The sequence below is a fragment of the Gigantopelta aegis genome, chromosome 7 (assembly GCF_016097555.1).
Source record: "Gigantopelta aegis isolate Gae_Host chromosome 7, Gae_host_genome, whole genome shotgun sequence".
In the NCBI taxonomy this organism is placed as follows: domain Eukaryota; kingdom Metazoa; phylum Mollusca; class Gastropoda; order Neomphalida; family Peltospiridae; genus Gigantopelta; species Gigantopelta aegis.
The window spans coordinates 22,592,549-22,614,792 of NC_054705.1; the positions used below are offsets into that span (position 1 = coordinate 22,592,549).

Sequence of the window (22,244 nt, forward strand, 5' to 3'; positions counted from 1 at the left end):
TCACTGGCTTCAACGGTATCCATGGCTTGTGTACAGTCCAAAACTCGATGGCGTGTTTTGCGTGTTCTGTGCTCTGTTAGTCAAGGATAGGGGAAGTAAAGGCGCTCTGGTGAACAAACCGTTTACGAAGTGGACAAACCTGCATGAGGTACTAAGCGAACACGCAAAAACCGTCTATCATTGTTCTGCTTTAAGTGATGCCACCCACTTCAAAAGTTCCATTGAAACACCAAACAAAGGGATTCACTGCGTATTGGATCGATCAAGGCAAAGCAGAATAACAGAAAACAGGCACATCGTAACAATGATTGCCAAGTCCATTCTTCATTGTGGTAGACAGTGTATTGGACTGCAAGGTAAAGTCGAGAATGTATTGGATGAGGCCATAAACCCAGGTAATTTTCTTGCAATGCTAAAATTGCTTGGAGAATCCGATCCCGTCTTACAACATCTGCAGGAAGGTTCTAAATCGAAAGGTCAATATCTGTCACCACGCATCCAAAACGAAGTTATTGAAATCATGGGGGGTATCGTCAGAAGCACCATCTTATCGGACATTTGTCAAGCAAAGTTTTATACAATCATGGTTGACGAGGTAGAGTGTCACCACACAGAGCAGATGCCTCTGTGTATTTGCTTCATTGAATATGATGGCAACATCCGGGAAGAATTCATGGAATTCATTACACTCAACAGGATCACAGGAGCCTACATTGCAGCAGAAATACTAAGTTGGCTCGAAAAGGTGCATCTCGACACAGCTGATATGAGTAGCCAGTGCTATGACTGGGCATCGAATATGAGTAGTGAGAAAGTGGGCATCCAGAAACGTATCCGCGATTCAGCACCAATGGCAGTATATACGCACTGCAATTCCCATTAACTGAATTTGGTTTTGGTACACTCTTGCAAAATTACGTCCATAAGGAATATGATCGACATCAAGCGGCAGATATGTGTGTATTTCAACTGCAGTCCATGTTTACGTACGAATGAATGTGTCCATGACATAAATTGCAAACATCATAGAAAATTTCCGTCTGAAAAGACTACCTTAATAGTAGACTTATATGTTTAGATGTATTTTATATATATGCTGATATATCTCACCAGCCGTGACATGTGTATCGGGTATACATAATTTAGAATATATCTTGCAGGTGGATGAAGTTAAACATACATATCAGGATATACGAGACAACGTCGACAGCCACTTTGACAGATGGTTCACACATGCCACCAGAATGGCTGACAAGGTCTGTAACGCCTGTATATAAGAATCTAACTCATTACACTATGTCTATTACCTACCTCCCTCAGGTTTTATTTAAGCATGCACGAGTAAGTATTAACGATTCTCTAAAAAATAAATAAACGTGGTCAATGCTCTGTTACAGGTTGACGTGGGACCGTCACTACCACGCATAGCGAAGAGGCAACAGCACCGCAGCAACGCGCCTGTCCCTGAATGCGACTGTAGTGATAGGTGCATGTGTGCTGTAAAGGGGTACCATATCCGCAACACCGAGATACCACTCTTGGACCATATTATCGTGGAACTGGATACTCGGTTCTCAGGTGATGACTACAAAGCGACATATTATGGCGTAGAATTATCTGATCTGTGTAAAAAAATTGAAGTCGTTATGATGAATGTTTTTTGAGATATGTGACTGGACAGACATATGGACAGACACACGGACAGACACACAGACACGGACCACATTGCAATAACCTCGATCTGGCGAGGTTAATAAATGCACGTCTCTCCCTGGGACTCCTATAACCAACACTTACGAAGGAGCAAGTCATGGTGGGGACCGTGACAGAACTATATGTCTGACATGCCTAATGTAGTTCGCTAATTTGCTGTATTAACATATGGTCTCTATTTGATACATTTGTGAACATGTCATAAATATATTTATTGTAGAAACAACTGTTCAAATACAATCAATTTATCAACAGGTTTGGCAAGAAATTGCGCCAGACTGATTGGTCTTGTCCCATCTGTTCTCTGCGAGAAGGCCGATCTGGATGTCAGTGATGCTGTACAACAATACGAAGATGGCTTGCCTTCAAGTGAGCTTATTCCAGAGGAAATGATTCGTTGGAGAGCTCATTACATGGATATGGATCGCAACGACCGACCACAATCATGCAGTCGTGCCATTAAAGAATGCGATGCGAAGTTATATCCGAATTTACATGTTCTTCTTCAAATCGTTTGCACTCTGCCAGTCACAAGTTGTGAGTGTGAAATAAGCTGCAGCGTTCTCAGGCGCTTGAACACCTACATGCGAGCAAGTATGGGTCAAGAGCGTTTATCGTCTCTGGCCCTGTTACATATTCACTATGGACACAAAATTGATCTCGAACAAGTGGTCAACATGTTCGCATCTCTCCATCCAAGGAAACTTGAACTCCAGAATCTAATATTTCAGTAAAACCATTTGTCAGAAAAACCATCCGTGTGTAAACTGTCAATAAACTTGAAGTCTGTTCATAACCAACTGTCTTGCTAATTTTTTTCTGAATCTGCCATGATACAGACCGTACTTGTTTCATTTGCCATATATAAAACCGTTAAAAACGCATCTTGTACAGCATTATATTGGTGTTAAATACGTGTCTAAAGTCCACCAGAGAGCACCTTAAATTTCAACATTTTCTGGGGCCTTTTCCATGCCTTGTTGATTTTTAATTAATTTTTTTCTAAAAATTGTTCCTATGAAACCCCCAATTTGGCCCCAAACTTAACCCTACAGTATATGTCAGAAGTGCCCTGAGAGACTGCAAAACCCAAAATTTTAGCGGGGGGCTTACGGCGCCCCACCGAACCCCCAAACCGGACTAACTTCGCTCCCTCCGCTCGCTCGCATTGGATTGCCCCCTATCTCTGCAATCTATTTTGGAACCCCCCTTTACAAATTCCTATGTACGCCCATGAAGCGGCTAACAAACACTTCATTATTAATACATGTATTATTATTTAGGTTTTTTTTTTTTATTTGTGTCTTTTTTTCTTTTTCTGTTTTTGCCAATGCAGGCGCGTATGAAATAATGTTAGAAGGTTGGCGAGCTACGTTTATGAGGGGGGGGGGGGGGGGGGGGGTTACAAAACAACGTACAAAGGCGCATATGCAGAAAAATGAGTACCAGTGTCTAGACTGGTGAGAGATGTTTTTAGGGAATGTCGGGTCATGCTTCGCAAAAAAACATTATTTTTAAAAAGAAAATTCGGGAAGGGGGAGGAGGGTAGGCCCTGAAGCACACCCCTGTGCACACACGCCTGCAATATCATTATTTTTGCGGCTGAATTTACCAACGGCCCAAACGATCGCGGGTCTGCAAGTTGCTTTGTTAATAGATTTCCAAAAGGAACTTGAATACAGGTTTTATTTGAGGCTGTTTTTATTGTGGATATATTCCCTCTGGGCCCCATTTACATTTTCTTCACTATCTGTACCAATATCATTATACATTTATGTTTACCGCCGATTTGACAACTGATCGTTAGTCGTTTCGTCTGCGAACTGCTTTGTTAATATAAAAATGCGTTGGGAGTGATTTTCGATAGGAACTTGGGTACGCAGGCAGGTGGTAACAATATCCGGGTGTGGGGGTTTGGAGCACAATCTCTAATGGAGGGGGCTCAGTCTCTAGTGGGGGAGGGGACACAAGCCAATTTTAAAAAATCTTTATTTAAATATACGACCAAAAAAAAAAAAAAAAAAAAAACCCGTACATATTCGTCCACAAGTGGGAGGGGCGTGTGCTACACGTGCCTGGAAGAGGTTTTATATGGGGATGTTGTTGCTGCAAATACTTTATATTTAACCCCATTTACCTTTTCACTACCTGTACCAATATCATTCTGTTTACCGTCGATTTGACCAACGATCCCAACGATCGCCGGTTGTTTGTGTGCTGATTTGTCAATATGAGAGTTGGCGTGATTTCAAAAAGGAACTTCGGTAGAGGTTGTATCTGGGGCTGTTGTTGTTGTTGCAAGAATATTCCCTCTAGCCACCATTTACCCTTTCTCCTCTAGCTGTACCAATATCATGTTTAAGGCCGATTTGTCCAACGATCCGAACCATCGTTTCGTCTGCGAGCTGTTTTGTTTAATTAATGTGAGTTTCCTAAAGGATCTTGGATACAGGTTTTATCTGGTGCTGTTGTTATGGGCCCGATATATTATATCTAGCCCCCAATTACATTTTCTCTACTAGCTGTATCAGTAACATTGTATACTTGTTTACCGCCGATTTCACCAACGAGTGCCGATCGTTTGTATGCTGCTTTGTTAATATGTGAGCTGGCGTAATTTCAAAAACGAACTAGGGTACTGGTTTTATCTGGTGCTGTTGTTATGGGCCCGGTATATTATCTCTAGCCCCCAATTACATTTTCTCTACTAGCTGTATCAATAACATTGTATACTTGTTTACCGCCGATTTGACCAACGATCGCCGATCGTTTGTGTGCTGCTTTGTTAATACGTGAGCTGGCGTAATTTCAAAAAGGAACTTGGGTACAGGTTTTATCTGGGGCTGTTGTTGTTACTAGTGTATTCTCTCTAGCCACCATTTACCCTTTCTCCACTTGCTGTACAAATATGTTTACCGCCGATTTGACCAACGATCACCTGTTATTTCGTTTCATAACTCCTTTGATAATAGTTATTGTGAGCTGGCGTGATTTCCAAAAGAAACTTGGGTACCTGATTTATCTGGGACCGTTGTTGTTGCGGGTATATTATATATATATATCCCTCATTTACCTGTGTTCCAATAGCTGTACCAGTATGCTTACTAGTTTATCTTTTTTACCAACGGTCCTATGTTATTTTGTCTAGGAGCTTTTTTTAATAACTGAAAACGTGTCAGCAATTACAAAAGGATCGAGTGCGGGTTTTATATAGGGCTGTCATTTACATGTTCATTTGATTTTGATTTGGAAAAACGTGTAATCATAAAATATGCCATTTCTCTCCAATAACCGTGCATGCATAATTGTGCGTTTACCAACCCGATTTACGAAAGGAATTTGGGTGCAGGTTTGTCTGGTGTGTGCGTCGTCCCCCCACCCCACCCCACCCCCACCCCTCTCTATCTGTGTGTGTGGTGTGTGTGTGTGTGTGGGGGGGGGGTCTGGGGTTATTTACTTTTTATTGTATTTTTATTAGGGTCTTTTTCTTCAAATATATCAGTTTTGACTTTGTTTAGTATTTATAATATTGTGACGATTAAAAAAACAAAACAAAAAAAAAACACAAAAAAAACACATTTTTATTAAAATTTTGTTTTTAAGCACACATATTTCAGTGCAGCGGGAGTGAAGAAACAACAGCAGTCTGAAGATTGGATTCATCCACCCTATATTTGTTTTATATTTTCACTTTCTGGACCCTCACCCCCCCCCCCCCCCCCAAGGTGTTTAATACAGTAAGTTCAAAAATAAAATAATAAGGCAGATGAAATAAGACCTTTATAACTTAGTATCTAATATATTTTGTGTATTTCAGTTTATAAAATAAAATATAATTATCAAAAGATATATTAGGTAACATGTAATTTAGCCCTCAACCCAGTCTAAAACGACGCGTTGTAAGGCCATTTTATCAGACTGTATTTATGAAAAATGAAATCAAATATCCTAGAATTCATCTACTCACATACTGAATTAAAACTGTGCAGGCATAGTCCCTAGGTCCCCATCATCGAACAAGGAACTTGTTTACCAAAATGTGTTACAGGCTTGAAAAGCAAACTTAATAATTATTATATACAATCATGCTCCCCACAACCTAACCACAATCCGAACTATGCAAAATATTTCTCTTTTACACCAGACGTCTCGAATACACAGACTCCAGACGTCTCGAATACACAGACTCTCAAAGGACGCAAATCACCACACCGTGCACGAGTGTTAATTCCTTCTTTTCCACGTGTTATATGGGATGGCCGGTAATTGTAAGAGGTGGGGGAAAATAGGTGTCATTGGGTGGCGATGGGGCTCAACTAGGCCAGTTGGTTCTATCACATAAAGAAAGTACTAGTATATCAGGCCCGTACGCGGGCTTTTTAATGGGGCGGGGGGTGGGGGGTGGGGGGGGGGAGGGTAGAGGTGTGAATTCTTCGTGCTGGGACCAACAATGGGTAAGACTCAAAAAAATAATAATAAAAAATCGACACCATATGCGCACGGTATCAACCGAAGGTAAATATATACATGGAAGATGACGCTACGGTACTACATATTATAGCAACTGAAATTTTAGATGTATACTCTGCTTTTATAAAGTCTAGGCACGGATTTAGATTGCCCCTATCCCCTTAATAAAAAATAAAAAAAATACTTATATTCGCGCCTGGATGTTATTTATTGTTGCGATCTATCAGCAGTGATGACAGTAAATTGTCCTATCTTCCTAGAAAAATTAGTCAATCAATCAATCAATAAAGTAAAAAATTAATGAGATGACGAAGATTGGTTTCATCCACACTTAATTTACTTTGTTTTTAATTTATGATATTTGGACCGTCTTTAGATTTATTTCTCTTTTTCAGGTATTTAATACAGTAAGTTCAAAGCCAAATAATAAGAAGACAAAGAAGAAAGACCGTTATAGTAGTGTCTGATATATTTTATGCATTTGTAGAATAAAATAAAATTATCAAGATATATTAACCAAAAACGCATTTAATGGTTAAAGAATTTAACCCCACCCCATTATGAAATTAAATATCCCAGAATGCACCCAGAGACATCTTGAATTAACAAAAAAAGATAGATGAAAGTCTAAACATCATTTATATGGCATGTAATCGGAGGAGGGGACTTTTTTCTCTTTTTTTTTAACCAAAGTAAGTTACAGGAAAATAGACCTGTGGACAAGTTGGGGGGGGGGGGGGGGGGGCATAGACAATGGTAGGCCACGCAATAGGAATGTGAATATCTCCATGATTAATTATTCTATCAGTAGGGAACCCGAAAATTCTGTCGACATCCAACAAGACTTATTGGAGACATTTGTGAATTATTGCTTATCACGAAATACAAAATATTTGGTTGTTAACACCTGACAAACCATCGGTTCGGATTCGTACGCAATAAATATCGGATATAGGATGAAATAGTATTAATGTGTGCGCGCGTGTATGTATGCAGATATTTATTGTATTTAACATGATTTAAATATTTATAAAGCATTATACAGATTACATTCAGGATTCTTGTCGGGATTTCTTTTTACCAAGTTATTTAAAATTTTGTTAGGTATTTGGAATAAAATTAAACGATACATATGAAATTTGAGCTATGGTATATAAAACATTAGAATCAGGCCCGTAGGAACGATATCTGGAGTTGGGGAAGTGGAGGGAGCACAATATGTAACGGGGGGGGGGGGGGGGGGGGGCAAAATCCATATTTTAAACCGGGTTTATAAACGTGGGGCTATAGTCCCCCTCCGACATCTCGGTTGCTACCGACCTAAGAATGGTCAGAAATGTAACTGTATTGCATATACAGCTATTTAAATTCGAAGCAAGATTATTTAACCTAAGAAAGATGTAAGTTTGATTTAGCCTATAACATATTAGACTAGCCGACAGCTTGATAATATAGCTACAAACTCAGGATGGTCTCTTTATTATAAACTCATGGTTTATTATGCGAAGTCATAAGGTACCAGTCATAAGGTACTTCGTTTGAATGTTTGAAGCAAACATATTAAGTTCCATGTCAGGCCCGTAGCCAGGGGGGGGGGGGGGGGGGGGTATCGGACAATCCCCCCACGCAGGATTGAGAGTTCCGCTCAAATGAATTTTTTTTCTTTCGTATTTTACATATAAAAGTCCTTGTCCCCAAATGACCGGGATAACGTAGCAAGAACGTCTGTCTGAGGTTCCATGTGCTGAAGGTTCGATCCTCCTCAGTGGGCCCGTTTGATTATTTCTCGTCCCAACCAAGGATCCATCAAAGGACGTCGTGTATGCTATCCTGTTTGTGGGATGTGAGAAGTATGCCATGTATCATTTATTATAAATACATTGGTACGACTGAAAACAAACGGTTTCTTGTCGTGGCTCTGTGGCCAGTCCATTTTACATGCATACCACAACTTAATGTAACTTGTTAACGTATATTTCGCAACAAGAGTTCGTGTATTATTCTCGAGTGTAACCGGCGTCATCTCATTGTTTGGCAAGGGGTGTTATATATATATATATATATATATATATATATATATATATATATATATATATATATATATATATATATATATACTCTTCAAAAAAAGAAACGCAAAAGGGTACAAATGGGTTATAACTCCGATTTTATGTTTCCTACCGGTTCATGCTTTGTGAATATAAGGTCATTGCATGTCCCAAACACATTCCCACGGTTACATTCGATAAAACGCAGCTAATGTACAATAAAGTTCCAAAATGTGAGTATTCGCAAAAACGCAGCCACGTGCAAACCATGTCACCACTGCACGTGCGTTGTCTGCACGTGCAACATGAACACCGACAGTATAAAAGTGCAGGGTGTTCGCTTGCCTGGCCTCTGTATCTGGCCGACAGTTGACAATCCAGGACATGCCACGTCTCAGTGAACCGCAGAGAAACAATGCCATCGGCCGACTAGACGCAGGCGAATCCAGAACGGCCGTTGCCAGGGCATTCCATGTGTCCCCAAGCACCATCTCCAGACTGTGGGACCGTTACCAGCAACATGGATCAACACGTGACCTCCCTAGATCCGGTCGACCACGGGTCACTACCCCCGGGCAGGACCGCTACATCCGGGTACGCCACCTTCGGGAACGATTGACTACTGCCACCTCCACAGCCGCAGCAATACCAGGTTTGCGCAGGATATCCGAAAAGACCGTACGGAACCGCCTACGTGAGGTAGGAATTCGTGCCAGACGTCCAGTTCGAGGTGTCATCTTAACACCACAACACCGTCGACTCCGACTGCAGTGGTGCCAGATTCATCGACAATGGCCTCAACTGCGATGGAGACAGGTGTGGTTCAGTGACGAGTCCCGATTTCTGCTCCGACGTCATGATGGAAGATGTCGCGTGTATAGGCGTCGTGGTGAACGTTATGCGGCAAACTGCGTGCAGGAAGTGGACAGATTCGGCGGGGGTAGTGTCATGGTGTGGGCAGCCATCTCACACACTGGCAGAACTGACCTGGTCCACGTGCAGGGCAACCTGAATGCACAGGGCTACATTGACCAGATCCTCCGGCCACACATCGTTCCAGTTATGGCCAACGCCAACGCAGTGTTCCAACATGACAACGCCAGGCCTCACACAGCACGTCTCACAACGGCTTTCCTACAGAACAACATTAATGTCCTTCCTTGGCCATCGATATCACCGGATTTGAACCCAATTGAGTCTATGGGACGAGTTGGACCGACGCCTCCGACAGCGACAACCACAGCCCCAGACCCTGTCCGAGCTGGCAGCAGCCTTGCAGGCCGAGTGGACTACCATACCCCGGGACGTCATCCGTACTCTGGTTGCTTCAATGGGCAGGCGGTGCCAGGCAGTTGTCAACACACGCGGAGGCCACACCCGGTATTGACTCCAGATGACCTTGACCTTGGTGGTGTGTCCTATCACTTACTCACAATGGACTAGAGTGAATTGTGAACAATCCTGCAACATTTGGTAATTATCGGACTCACCATTCAATAATTAAATCAATTCTCCAAATGTTACGACAATGTGGTTTTGCGTTTCTTCTTTTGAAGAGTATATATATATATATATATATATATATATATATATATATATATATATATATATGGGGAAACATCCCCACCCCACCCTCCCGTCTACGGCTCCGCGCCATCGGCGCTCGCGTTTGATGAGTTCCGTTTACATTAAATTTCGATCCCCCCACCCCGCTAATCATTAATCATGCTGGCTACGGGCCTGAAGTTATATATAATATTCATAAGTTAGACCAAAGATCAAATTAGGAAAATTTGCTGAATTTTGTTATGTATAATCATGTACGTTATAAAATCGTGTGATACTTGCATACCATATCGATATATATAGGACTTCTCCCTATGCTTGTAAATGTGTATCAAAGTACTGATGGTATCGCTAGCGATCTCGACCAATGCTCTCAGGTACAAAATACAAAATACAAAGTAGTAACCAAACACTATTGTACATACAGATATATGTTTACTTCATGCTGATCTTCATGTAAAGAAGATGTCATCTTCTAAATTCTCCAAAACAAACAACGCAAACAGCCGCGTTTACTCGTTGTCTAACGTCATGCTAAGTTGTAGGTTTGACAGCTCATATATGTTTTAAAACTTCGTAAATATCAGCTATTATTTCAAGTGAAGTTGTATGTATCTGATATAAATGATAGTGAAAATAAAATAATAAATAAAATAAGATAAATAAATCAGTAAATAAATAAATACATAAATAAATAATTCGTGGACAGACATGTGACATTGATTAGTAGTTATACGACTGTCTTTTTGTAAAGGGACATTCCCGAGTTTGCTGCATTGTAAGATGTTTCTAACAAAATGTTCTACGATTAAACTTTCATATTAAATATATTTTCTTGTTTAGAATATTAGTGTCTGTATATTCAATGTGTTTCTGATCGTCTTAATATTTGTAAAAAGCCCAAACTGGATTTCGTCTTTAAATACGTTTTAGGAAATAAAGTGAAATTTAACCTAGTACAAATATTAAAACGATCAGAAACACATTTAATATACAGCCACTAATATTTCACATGCAGAAAAATATATTTGATATGCAATTACACTCGTTAAAAAGTCTCTGTTAAAACTTGCAGCAAACTGAGGAATGTCCCTTTAATGAAACAATAAGGGGAAAATGGAGCTGTGGGGGGGGGGGGGGGGGGGGGGGGGGTTGTTAGGGTGAAGGAGAGGCATATTTTATTAAATTTTAAATACTGATACATGTGGAGAATTAAACATCACTGGTAAATCCCAATCTAATTAAAATTAGCTCCACTATTTCATTCGACCAATCAAAACCTTACTTGCAAAATCATGCCATTGACTTGAAAAGAATTTGAAAACATTCGAGATTATGCCGAGGGTATACGAAATGATACGGGTGAATTACGAAGTATGCCGGAAACTAATTTCAATATAAATGTTATATAAAATTCGTTTCAAGACGAAAAAACAAACAAAAAACGTGATGGTATAGACATAAAATTCTTTTATGCTAGTATACAATCCAGAGTTTATTACTGCACTTTTCCCCCTGTTTTTTCATTGTTGAAATAGACCAACAAGTTCGCCTATTGCATACATAGTCTCGACCGATATTTTTAGAATTTGTATGCTCCCGAATAACGTTATAAAAGGCGAAGTGTAATTGGTCGATATTTAAATTGTTATTTTTAGATGAAATGTCACCTGGACATGTGAGTCCATGCAATGCTGTTAGATCTACTGGTGAGACCAGTAGAGCTAATTTTAATCAGATTGTGGTAAATCCGCGTGAATATTTAACTATAATTCTAATTGTCAAAAATAGCAAACACATTCCACTAAAATTAATTTTATTGTATGAATCTTTCAATTTTGCGCTGTTAAAATACCCTTGACAGGCGGCTCCAGAGACTTCGTCTAAGTTAATGTTTCATTATTTTGGTCTCAAACCATTCCGATCTAAACTTTAAGTCGACCGTTTTTCGCAGCCATTTTAACATCTTGTCACGGAACATGCTCTTAAATTTGTTTCGCCTGTGGCGATTTTAATTGTGTTAGAGGGCCGTGTGCAGTTTATTGCCCGTAGCCCAGATGGGCAACTTGTTACGTAAGACTTCTTCGCGACCGTCCTCGATCGGTACGCCTAATACACACCCTCAGCCAGGTGCGGAGGCCATGTGGCTAGTAGTTACGTAATATCTCCGGTAGTGCTGTTTATGGCCAGGAGATTGCTCGCGGTTGGCGACAGCCAGACTGACGATCAGAGAGAAATATACCGACTCTAGTAGATGTAGAATATGAGATGATACGTGAGGTTCCGCCTTGTACCCCCAAGAAAAATCCTGATTTATAATAAATAGCTAGTGTTTTAGAGATATCGAGAAGAACGAAAAGGAAGCTTCGCGGGAACGTTAGTCCGTTTGGACTTTGGTAAATATCATTTCTGCTCTGTGTATAACCTTGATGTGATTGATGTGACTTTAAATATTTGATACTGTATTATACCAATATTCTTTAGACAGTGTCTTCGGTTATCTGACGAGGTAAATCGTAGACTTTTTGTTCTAACATTATATGAGTATTTGGTAATATAAAGCTTAGCCAGTCATCCTAGCGGACCTAGGTAAACTGTAGGTTATTGTCTTTATTGTGATAGGTACCAATATTAATTCTGTGTCACAAGGTTACTGAATGAGTAGTTAGGGTTAATTAAAAATTAACCCGTTAGGAATAGAGCTGAAATTCCTTTATTAATTAAGTTCCCCTGGAAGCGTTCCTAAATTATCACACGTTACTGAATGAGTAGTTAGGGTTAATTAAAAATTAACCCGTTAGGAATAGAGCTGTAATTCCTTTATTAATTAACTTCTCCGGGAAGCGTTTCTCAATTATCACACGTGTGGGTGTGGTGTAACGGTGAAGTGATTCGCATATTGTGTAACTAGACACCTAGAGATTAACTAATTAAGTGATCAGTTCTGGGTTGTTATTATTGCTGTTATTAATTAACTACTACGGCTGTACATTTGTCAGCGTAGATTAATACAGATTCCAAAGTATATTGTGTTTTTGTTGTGTTTTCTAGAGAACTAACGTGCTATAATAATATATACTTTATATAAGATTGTATCTCTGATCATACCTAGAGACGAGCCATACTAGGGTTTAACAGCCTGTTACAGAGAGATCTAATAGATATACAGTTAGGAGAGATATTTTGATAATCCTGTTTTATTCAGTTACGGGAATTATAGAATCCCCGTGACAGGAGTAGAAAATTGGATAAGAATTTGCTGAATAGGCCTACGCTCAGTGTAGTGGAGATTAAGCGAGCACGTAAGGCCGAGTTAGTTGAAATCGCGGGTGAGCGAGAAATTGATTTAACATCAGCTAAAACCTTAGGAGATATAAGGACAATTATTATCCAGGAAGTTTTTGGTGATAGTCCTGTTATGGAAGACAGTGAGATTGTTCCAGAGATAGAAATAAATTAGTTAAGTGTGGAACAACAATTAGCTTTTAAAAAGCTTGAGTACGAAAGAGAAGAACGTGCATTAGATAGAGAGAGAGATAGAGAAGATAGAGAGAGATAGAGAAGATAGAGAGAGAGATAGAGAGAGAGAGAGAGAGAGAGAGAGAGAGAGAGAGAGAGAGAGAGAGAGAGAGAGAGAGAGAGAGAGAGAGAGAGAAAAGAAGATAGAGAGAGAGAGAGAGAGAGAGAAAGAGAAGAGAGAGATAGAGAAGATAGACATAGAGATAGAGAGAAAGAAGATAGGGATAGAGAAGATAGAGAGAGGGATAGAGAGAGAGAGAGAAAGAGAAGAGAGGGATAGAGAATTCCAGTTAGAAAAATTAAAAGTGGAACATGAGTTAAAGTTGAATACTGAAGAAGTTAGACGTGAGGCAGGACATGGTTTTAACATGTCGGAGGCTTATAGATCAGTGCCTGTATTTGACGATCAGGAGGTAGACATGTTCTTTCAACTTTTTGAACGGGCCGCTAAGCAGCTAAATTGGCCGCAGTCTAAGTGGACATTGTTAGCCGTGTCTAAGTTTAAGGGGAAGCCTAGTATAGCTTATAATTCAATGAGTGATGAGCGAGCAAGTCAGTACGACCTAGTTAAGTCTGCAGTGTTGAGGGCTTATGAATTACGACCAGAGGATTATCGTTTACGGTATAGCGAGTTGAGAAAAACGCAGGGTCAGTCTTATAGTGAGTTTGTGGCTAAGAAGGCAGGGATGTTTGATAAATGGGTGGTGTCTCATCAGGTAGAGTCATATACCGAGTTACGGGAGTTGTTGATCTTACAGGACATCAAAAATGGATTACCAGTTACCTTACGTATTCATTTAGAGGATCGTGATGTCAAAAAGATAGAGGAGGCAGGCATAGTGGCAGATGATTACGTGTTAATACACAAAGCTCAGGCAGTACCGGGTAGCTCTTTACAACAGGGTGATAACAAGAAATTTCAGCCAGGTTTTTCCCGGGAAAGTAACTATCGGGGAGAGTCATCTAGCTGGTCAGCTAGTCAGGCAAGGAATGCACCTGGTGGGCAAAGTAAGGATAGACCTGCATTATCAGCCAATGCACGAACTTTTCGTCCACACTACAGTTATTGTAAAAAGGATAACCATCTTATCGGGGACTGTTTTAAAAGGAAACGCGATAATGCGCAAGTGGTCGGTTTAGTGAGGTCAGCTCCGTTAGCGAGAGAGTTAATGGTTAGTCCCATGGCAGAGAAAGTAAACCCGTATGTATCCACTGGTATGGTTTGTGATGTGAAACAAGAGTTGTGTCCTAAGGCAATATCAATCTATAGAGATACCGGGTGTAGTCAGAGTTTGATCACGCAAGAGTGTTTAGCTGGTATTGAAAACTCAGACATAGGACGTAGTTTGGCTTTAACCTCGGTTACTGGAGAAAATATGGTTGTCAGGTTACATAAGGTTTTCTTGTGTTCGAAGTTTGTGACGGGACCAGTCGTTATGGGTGTTGTGAAGGACTTGCCTGTTGAAAACATAGGAGTTTTGTTGGGAAATGATTTGACTAGTCAGTGTTGTCAGCCGAAATGTGACCAACTGTTAATTAAAGACAGCACGTTACCAATAAAAGAGTGTGAGGTTGATGAGATTAGGTATCCTGCGTGTGTAAAGACTAGGGCTATGGCCAGTAGGTTAGCACGAGACCCAGAGGATATTTGTGATTTGTCTGATACGTGTGTGAGCCATGAAATTGGAGTGGATGAGGTTATCAGTAATATGGTAGATAAGTCAACTGAGGAATTAAATGTGGTGGAACCTGTTGATCTCCCGCAGAGGGGAATTGAACCAATTGTGTTTGATAGAGGGGATTTACCTGGTAATAGACAAGAGTTAATTCTAGAGCAGGGGGCTGATCCAAGTTTGTTGGCAGCTCGCACTACATTGTTAACTAAGGGTGAGATGAAGGATCAGATGTCAGGGTATTATATGGACGTGGGAGTGTTAATGAATAAGAGTGTGGAAAAGGTTGTGCCTGATAGTGAGGAATTTGTGACAAGATGTAGAATTGTGGTGCCCTCTAAGTACCGTCCGTCATTGTTATTGTTAGCACATGAGGACGTGTTTGCTGGCCACTTAGGGCGGAATAAAACTCATAGTAAACTTGCCTCAGAGTTTTATTTTTTGGGGGATATGTTTGCAGATGTCAGTAAGCATTGTATGTCATGTCATGTGTGTCAGGTTGTGGGCAAACCAAACCAGCTAATTCCTCCCTATCCCCTGCAGAAGGTTCCCATAGTTGGGGAAGCCTTTTCAAAAGTGTTGATAGATGTCGTGGGGTCATTACCGAAAACGCGTTCAGGCAACCAATTCTTGTTAACAATTATGTGCTTAACTACGCGTTTTCCAGAGGCGATTCCCTTAAGGAAGGTTACTGCGTCGGTTGTAGCTAGTGCGCTGCTTAAGTACTTTACGTACACAAGTTTACCAGGTGAAATTCAAAGCGACCGGGGTACGAACTTTATGAGCAAGTTAATCCAGCAAGTACTGTCTATGTTAGATATACGACAGATTCGTTCTGCTGCATTCCACCCTGAGAGCCAGGGCGCCATAGAACGTTTCCACCAGAGCATGAAAAGTATGCTCCGCTACCATTGTTTCGATAATGGTACTGACTGGGACCAGTCAATTCCTTTCGTGTTGTTCGCAGCACGGGATGCTAAGCAAGAATCCTTAGGATTCACCCCATTTGAGTTGGTCTATGGGCATTCAGCCCGAGGCCCTCTCAAATTGGTAAAAGATAGTTGGTTAGACAAGGATAATGCCGAAAACCTGCTGATTTATGTAGGGAGAGTTAGAGATAGGTTGTGGCAGGCGACCGAACTGGCTAGAAAGCATCTGAGCTATGCTCAGAGCAAAATAAAATCAGTGTTTGATAGGAAGGCTAAGAGTCGGGAATTTAAACCAGGTGATAAAGTGCTGCTGTACCTTCCCATTAAACGGGGTTCATTACAGAACCGGTATTTCGGTCCCTATGTTGTGCACAAACGGGTTAATGAGACAGGGTATGTGATAAACACTCCTGATAGGGTTAGGAAAAGTAGGTATTGTCACATCAATTTGCTAAAAGGTTATTTTGACAGACTGCCGATAGTTCCAGTGTTGCCTGTCCAAATTGAGAGTCACTCAATTTCCTGTGATGACGTCAAGACTGCGGAGATCAAATTAACCAACAGCCAGATTCTAGCAGACTTGAGTTCCTATCTACAGCACCTTGACAGCCGCCAGCGAGCAGAGCTGACTACGTTGATACAAGACAATGTTTCCATTTGTCAGGACTTTCCAACGGTTACCAATACCTTAATCCAGGATGTGCGCTTCGAACCCAACGCTACACCGATTCGACAGCATGCCTATCGGATAAATCCTGTAAAACGTGTGGCACTAAAAAAGGAGATAGATTACATGTTGGAACACGACATTCTGGAACCATCAAACAGTCAGTGGGCATCACCTGTTATTCTGATTCAAAAGGGAGATAACAGTTTCCGGGTGTGCGCTGACCTACGTCGCGTGAATCAACTCATCAAGGCAGATGCCTACCCTCTACCCCGCCTTGACGATTGCATCGACCGAGTTGGACACGCGCAATACATCACCAAATTGGACCTACTGAAGGGTTTTTATGCCATTCCGTTAATGGAGGAAGCTAAGGACATTCTGACGATCATCACACCTGACGGCCTCTTCCAATTCCGAGTAATGCCGTTTGGGTTGAAGACTGCCCCTGCTGCCTTTCAAAGGATGATGAACCGGGTGTTATCGGATTTAGAAAACGTCAGTGTGTATCTGGACGATGTGGTGTTAGCCACCGACACTTGGGATGAACATTTAACCGGGTTACAACTAATATTCAGTCGCCTACAGAAAGCTAACTTGACTGTGAACCTGGGCAAATGCGAATTCGTGAGAGCTTCAGTGACCTACTTAGGTCATACTGTCGGACATGGTTGCGTCGCCCCACTGCAGGCCAAGACACTAAGCATCAGCCAGTACCCTGCACCGACCAACCGTCGTGAAGTTCGCCGGTTCCTTGGCATGGCCGGTTATTATCGTCGTTTCTGCGCTAGATTTGCGATGGTAGCGGCACCCATCACCTCGCTGCTAAAGAAGGAAACGAAGTTCCAGTGGTCAGATGAATGCGAGAAGTCATTTAACCGTCTCAAGCAGATGCTCTCCTCGTCTCCCGTGATGGCAGCACCAGACTACCGAATGCCGTTCAAGCTAGCTGTGGATGCAAGTGACGTGGGAGCTGGAGCTGTGCTGTTCCAGGAAGACGAAAATGGACTGGACCATCCTGTAAGTTTCTTCTCGAAAAAGTTTGACAAACACCAGGTGAACTATTCCACTATAGAGAAGGAAGCTTTGGCCATGGTACAAGCTCTGAAGCATTTTCAGATCTACGTGAAATCGGCAGTGCACCAAGTGGTGGTCTTTACTGATCATAATGCGCTTACTTTCATTCACAGAATGAAAGCCTCCAACCAGAGAGTTTTGAGATGGAGTCTTCTTCTGCAAGAATACCCAATTACCATTGAACATATCAAGGGCACACCCAATGTAATCGCTGATGCCCTGTCCCGAAGTTGAATGTTATGATAATGTGTTGACATTCTTTATTTCTGTTTTGTTTATATATATTTTATTTGTATACCAGGGACTCAGAGACTCAGTGTGATTACTGGTAGTCACCTTATTATTACATGTGTTATAAATGCCCGTATGCGTCGGTTAACGCACCTTTTTGTTTTAATGTAGTATATTTCCCTATTCCTAGAGTAGAGGAAATATCCCTTTTGAGGTGGGGGTGTGTCACGGAACATGCTGTTAAATTTGTTTCGCCTGTGGCGATTTTAATTTGTTTCGCCTTTGGCGAGTTTATTGCCCGTAGCCCAGATGGGCAACTTGTTACGTAAGACTTCTGCGCGACCGTCCTCGATCGGTACGCGTAATACACACCCTCAGCCAGGTGCGGAGGCCATGTGGCTAGTAGTTACGTAATATCTCCGGTAGTGCTGTTTATGACCAGGAGATTGCTCGCGGTTGGCGACAGCCAGACTGACGATCAGAGAGAAATATACCGACTCTAGTAGATGTAGAATATGAGATGATACGTGAGGTACCGCCTTGTACCCCCAGGCAAAATCCTGATTTATAATAAATAGCTAGTGTTTTAGAGATATCGAGAAGAACGAAAAGGAAGCTTCGCGGGAACGTTAGTCCGTTTGGACTCTGGTAAATATCATTTCTGCTCTGTGTATAACCTTGATGTGATTGATGTGACTTTAAATATTTGATACTGTATTATACCAATATTCTTTAGACAGTGTCTTCGGTTATCTGACGAAGTAAATCGTAGACTTTTTGTTCTAACATTATATGAGTATTTGGTCATATAAAGCTTAGGCAGTCATCCTAGCGGACCTAGGTAAACTGTAGGTTATTGTCTTTATTGTGATAGGTACCAATATTAATTCTGTGTCACACGGTAACTGAATGAGTAGTTAGGGTTAATTAAAAATTAACCCGTTAGGAATAGAGCTGAAATTCCTTTATTAATTAAGTTCCCCTGGAAGCGTTCCTAAATTATCACACGTTACTGAATGAGTAGTTAGGGTTAATTAAAAATTAACCCGTTAGGAATAGAGCTGTAATTCCTTTATTAATTAACTTCTCCGGGAAGCGTTTCTCAATTATCACACGTGTGGGTGTGGTGTAACGGTGAAGTGATTCGCATATTGTGTAACTAGACACCTAGAGATTAACTAATTAAGTGATCAGTTCTGGGTTGTTATTATTGCTGTTATTAATTAACTACTACGGCTGTACATTTGTCAGCGTAGATTAATACAGATTCCAAAGTGTATTGTGTTTTTGTTGTGTTTTCTAGAGAACTAACGTGCTATAATAATATATACTTTATATAAGATCGTATCTCTGATCATACCTAGAGACGAGCCATACTAGGGTTTAACAGCCTGTTACAGAGAGATCTAAAAGATATACAGTTAGGAGAGATATTTTGATAATCGTGTTTTATTCAGTTACGGGAATTATAGAATCCCCGTGACACATCTTATACGAAATATGTACGTTAGTCGCTAGAGATTCACAGCTCCTACGAAGCTACTCACGACGCTCATGACAACTGTCGATCATGCCCCCCAATTTGTATATAGCCTCGATACCGTCCAATTCGGCAAGGGACGGTACTCTTCGCGCACTTGCGCAATGGGAATGTGAAAGAGGTCTGTTGTCCGTACACTGCAGTATTCGAAATTCCGAATACACAAACATTGTATCGAATCGAATCGAAGCTTCGCGACGATTTCGAATCGAATCGAATATACGAAGCTTCGCAGGGGCCTACCTAATATATTTTTTTATTATGCTGTTCTTAGTCAAATTTTAATATATTGTTCAATTGTTCTTTGAAGTCATTTAATATTTGGTTTTAATAATTTCTCTTAACTAATGGTTACACAGTGATTAATTTTTGAACAACTGGCCCGATTTGCATACTTGGCAACGGTCGTTTCAACCGATTGTCACCTACAATGAAGGTGGCATTCTGCAACAGTGTGACGTCATCTGATCACACACACACACACACACACACACACACACACACACACACACACACACACACAAACAAACGGAGTCCATGATTTTGTTTATTCAAATTATTGCATTGACTTTTTAAAATCACCCCTAAAAATGTAGTTAGTATTATTTAGCACAATTAATTTATTAATTTATATCCAAAAGATAATAATTATTGCGAAGACTAATCGTCGAACAGCGCACTGGCTAGTACTTAATCCATTATGGTGACCCAGACAATCTGTTAGAACTGTCCCTGATACAAGACGCACGAGCTGCTTGAGAAATAGACATTGTTTTAGTTTTGATTTGGGCTTGTAGGTCAAAGAAAAAGCCGACATGAAATTGGGAACGTTTTATCATCTAAGCCAAATCGCAGTTAGTTTCGTGTTACAACATAATATTTATGAAGTTTGTTTGTATTATTTAACGACGCCACTAGAGCACATTGATTATTTTATCTTATCGGCTATTGGACGTCAAACATATGGTCATTCTGACACTATTTTTTTATTTTTTTAGAGGAAACCCGCTGGCGCCACATAGGCTACTCTTTTTTACGATAGGCAGTAAGGGATCTTTTATTTGCTCTTCCCACAGACAGGATAGCACAAACGATGGCCTTTGTTGAACCAGTTATGGATCACTGGTCGGTGCAAGTGGTTTACACCTACCCACTGAGCCTTGCGGAGCACTCACTCAGAGTTTGGAGTCGGTATCTGGATTAAAAATTCAATGCCTCGACTGGGATCGGAACCCAGTACCTACCAGCCTGTAGACCGATGGCCTAACCACGACGCCACCGAAGCCGGTACATAATATTTGTTTATATTACTAGTTTTTACTGTGGTGTTCTTTAAATATTTACCTTTTATGAACATTTATCTGTACTTAATATTGTTAGAAGTTAGAAGTATAATGTTTAATGACACCACTAGAATATATTGATCATATGCTATTGGATGTCAAACACCACGTTGTCATCAGAGGAAAGCCCGCTACGTTTTGTTCTAATGCAGCAAGGGATCTTTTTTGTGCTCTTTCCCACAGACAGGAAAACACATATGACAGCCTTTGACCAGATGTGGTGCACTAGTTGGAACGAGAAAAAACCCAATCAGGTGAATGGATACACCGATGTGGTTCGATCTTGCGACCCAAGCACCGCTAGCGAGCACTCAACCGATGCCTCAAGATATTGAGTTGAAATATTGTGTACACCTTTATTGTTAAATTTATTTAGCATTTTTGTACTTACAATTTTGAATCAGTTGCAATTTTAACAATATTTGTCCTAATGCCTACAATCGTTACTGAATGTGGCAATCGGTGTGTGTGTGTGTGTGTGTGTGTGTGTGTGTGTGTGTGTGTGTGTGTGTGTGTGTGTGTGTGTGTGTGAAACCAAGTGAATATTTCCTTTTCTGAACAGATCAGGCCCTTTTAAGGGCCACTATGGGCAACCTTGGGAGACATCTCAACACCAACTAGGTCCCAGTAACGAGCTACTCTCGGCATACTAAGTTCAAAAATATATATAGCTCCCCATTTCTATTTAGGCGGACCGTTCAAAAATGCGTCAAATTTCCTACATTCAATTTGGCTTAATCCTACGGGATATTGCAAATGCCATAGCACCAAAACCACCTCCACCTGCTACCGATTGGACGTGCTACTCTCTTACACCTGCCAGTGCAGACAGTCCCCTCTCCCACCCACCCCAACCCTTTCCTGTCCTGGACGGAGGAGCCAGCTGAGGCCAGCACCTGTGCCCATGACAGGAGTGCGCTAAAACAGCTTGCTCTGAATGAGCACGTTGAACCCCATGACCTGACCTAACCTGATTATGAAAGCACTCCGTTTAAAATTTCAGTCAGGTCAAGTCATATTTAAATTGCACATTCAGAACAATTTTTGTTTTTATTGACGAACAAAATTTGAGACCACTGTCTGCATTTTTATTTTTGGTGTGTCACGGGGATTCTATAATTCCCGTAACTGAATAAAACACGATTATCAAAATATCTCTCCTAACTGTATATCTATTAGATCTCTCTGTAACAGGTGGTTAAACCCTAGTATGGCTCGTCTCTAGGTATGATCAGAGATACGATCTTATATAAAGTATATATTATTATAGCACGTTTAGCTCACTAGAAACACAACAAAACACAATACACTTTGGAATCTGTATTATCCTACGCTGACAATTGTACAGCCGTAGTAGTTAATTAATAACAGCAATAATAACAACCCAGAACTGATCACTTAATTAGTTAATCTCTAGGTGTCTAGTTACACAATATGCGAATCACTTCACCGTTACACCACACCCACA

General features: G+C 40.8%; 1 protein-coding gene across 1 annotated transcript in view; it reads left to right on the top strand.

Moving 5' to 3' along the window:
* Positions 1-304: 304 nt before the first annotated feature.
* Positions 305-22,244, top strand: part of LOC121377971 — a 30,774-nt gene continuing 8,834 nt past the window's right edge. Inside the window, exons 1-4 of the mRNA XM_041506067.1 lie at positions 305-856; positions 1,161-1,256; positions 1,398-1,578; positions 1,969-2,443. Coding sequence (XP_041362001.1) covers positions 305-856; positions 1,161-1,256; positions 1,398-1,578; positions 1,969-2,443 — 1,304 coding nt within the window. The remainder of the gene's footprint in view (positions 857-1,160; positions 1,257-1,397; positions 1,579-1,968; positions 2,444-22,244) is intronic.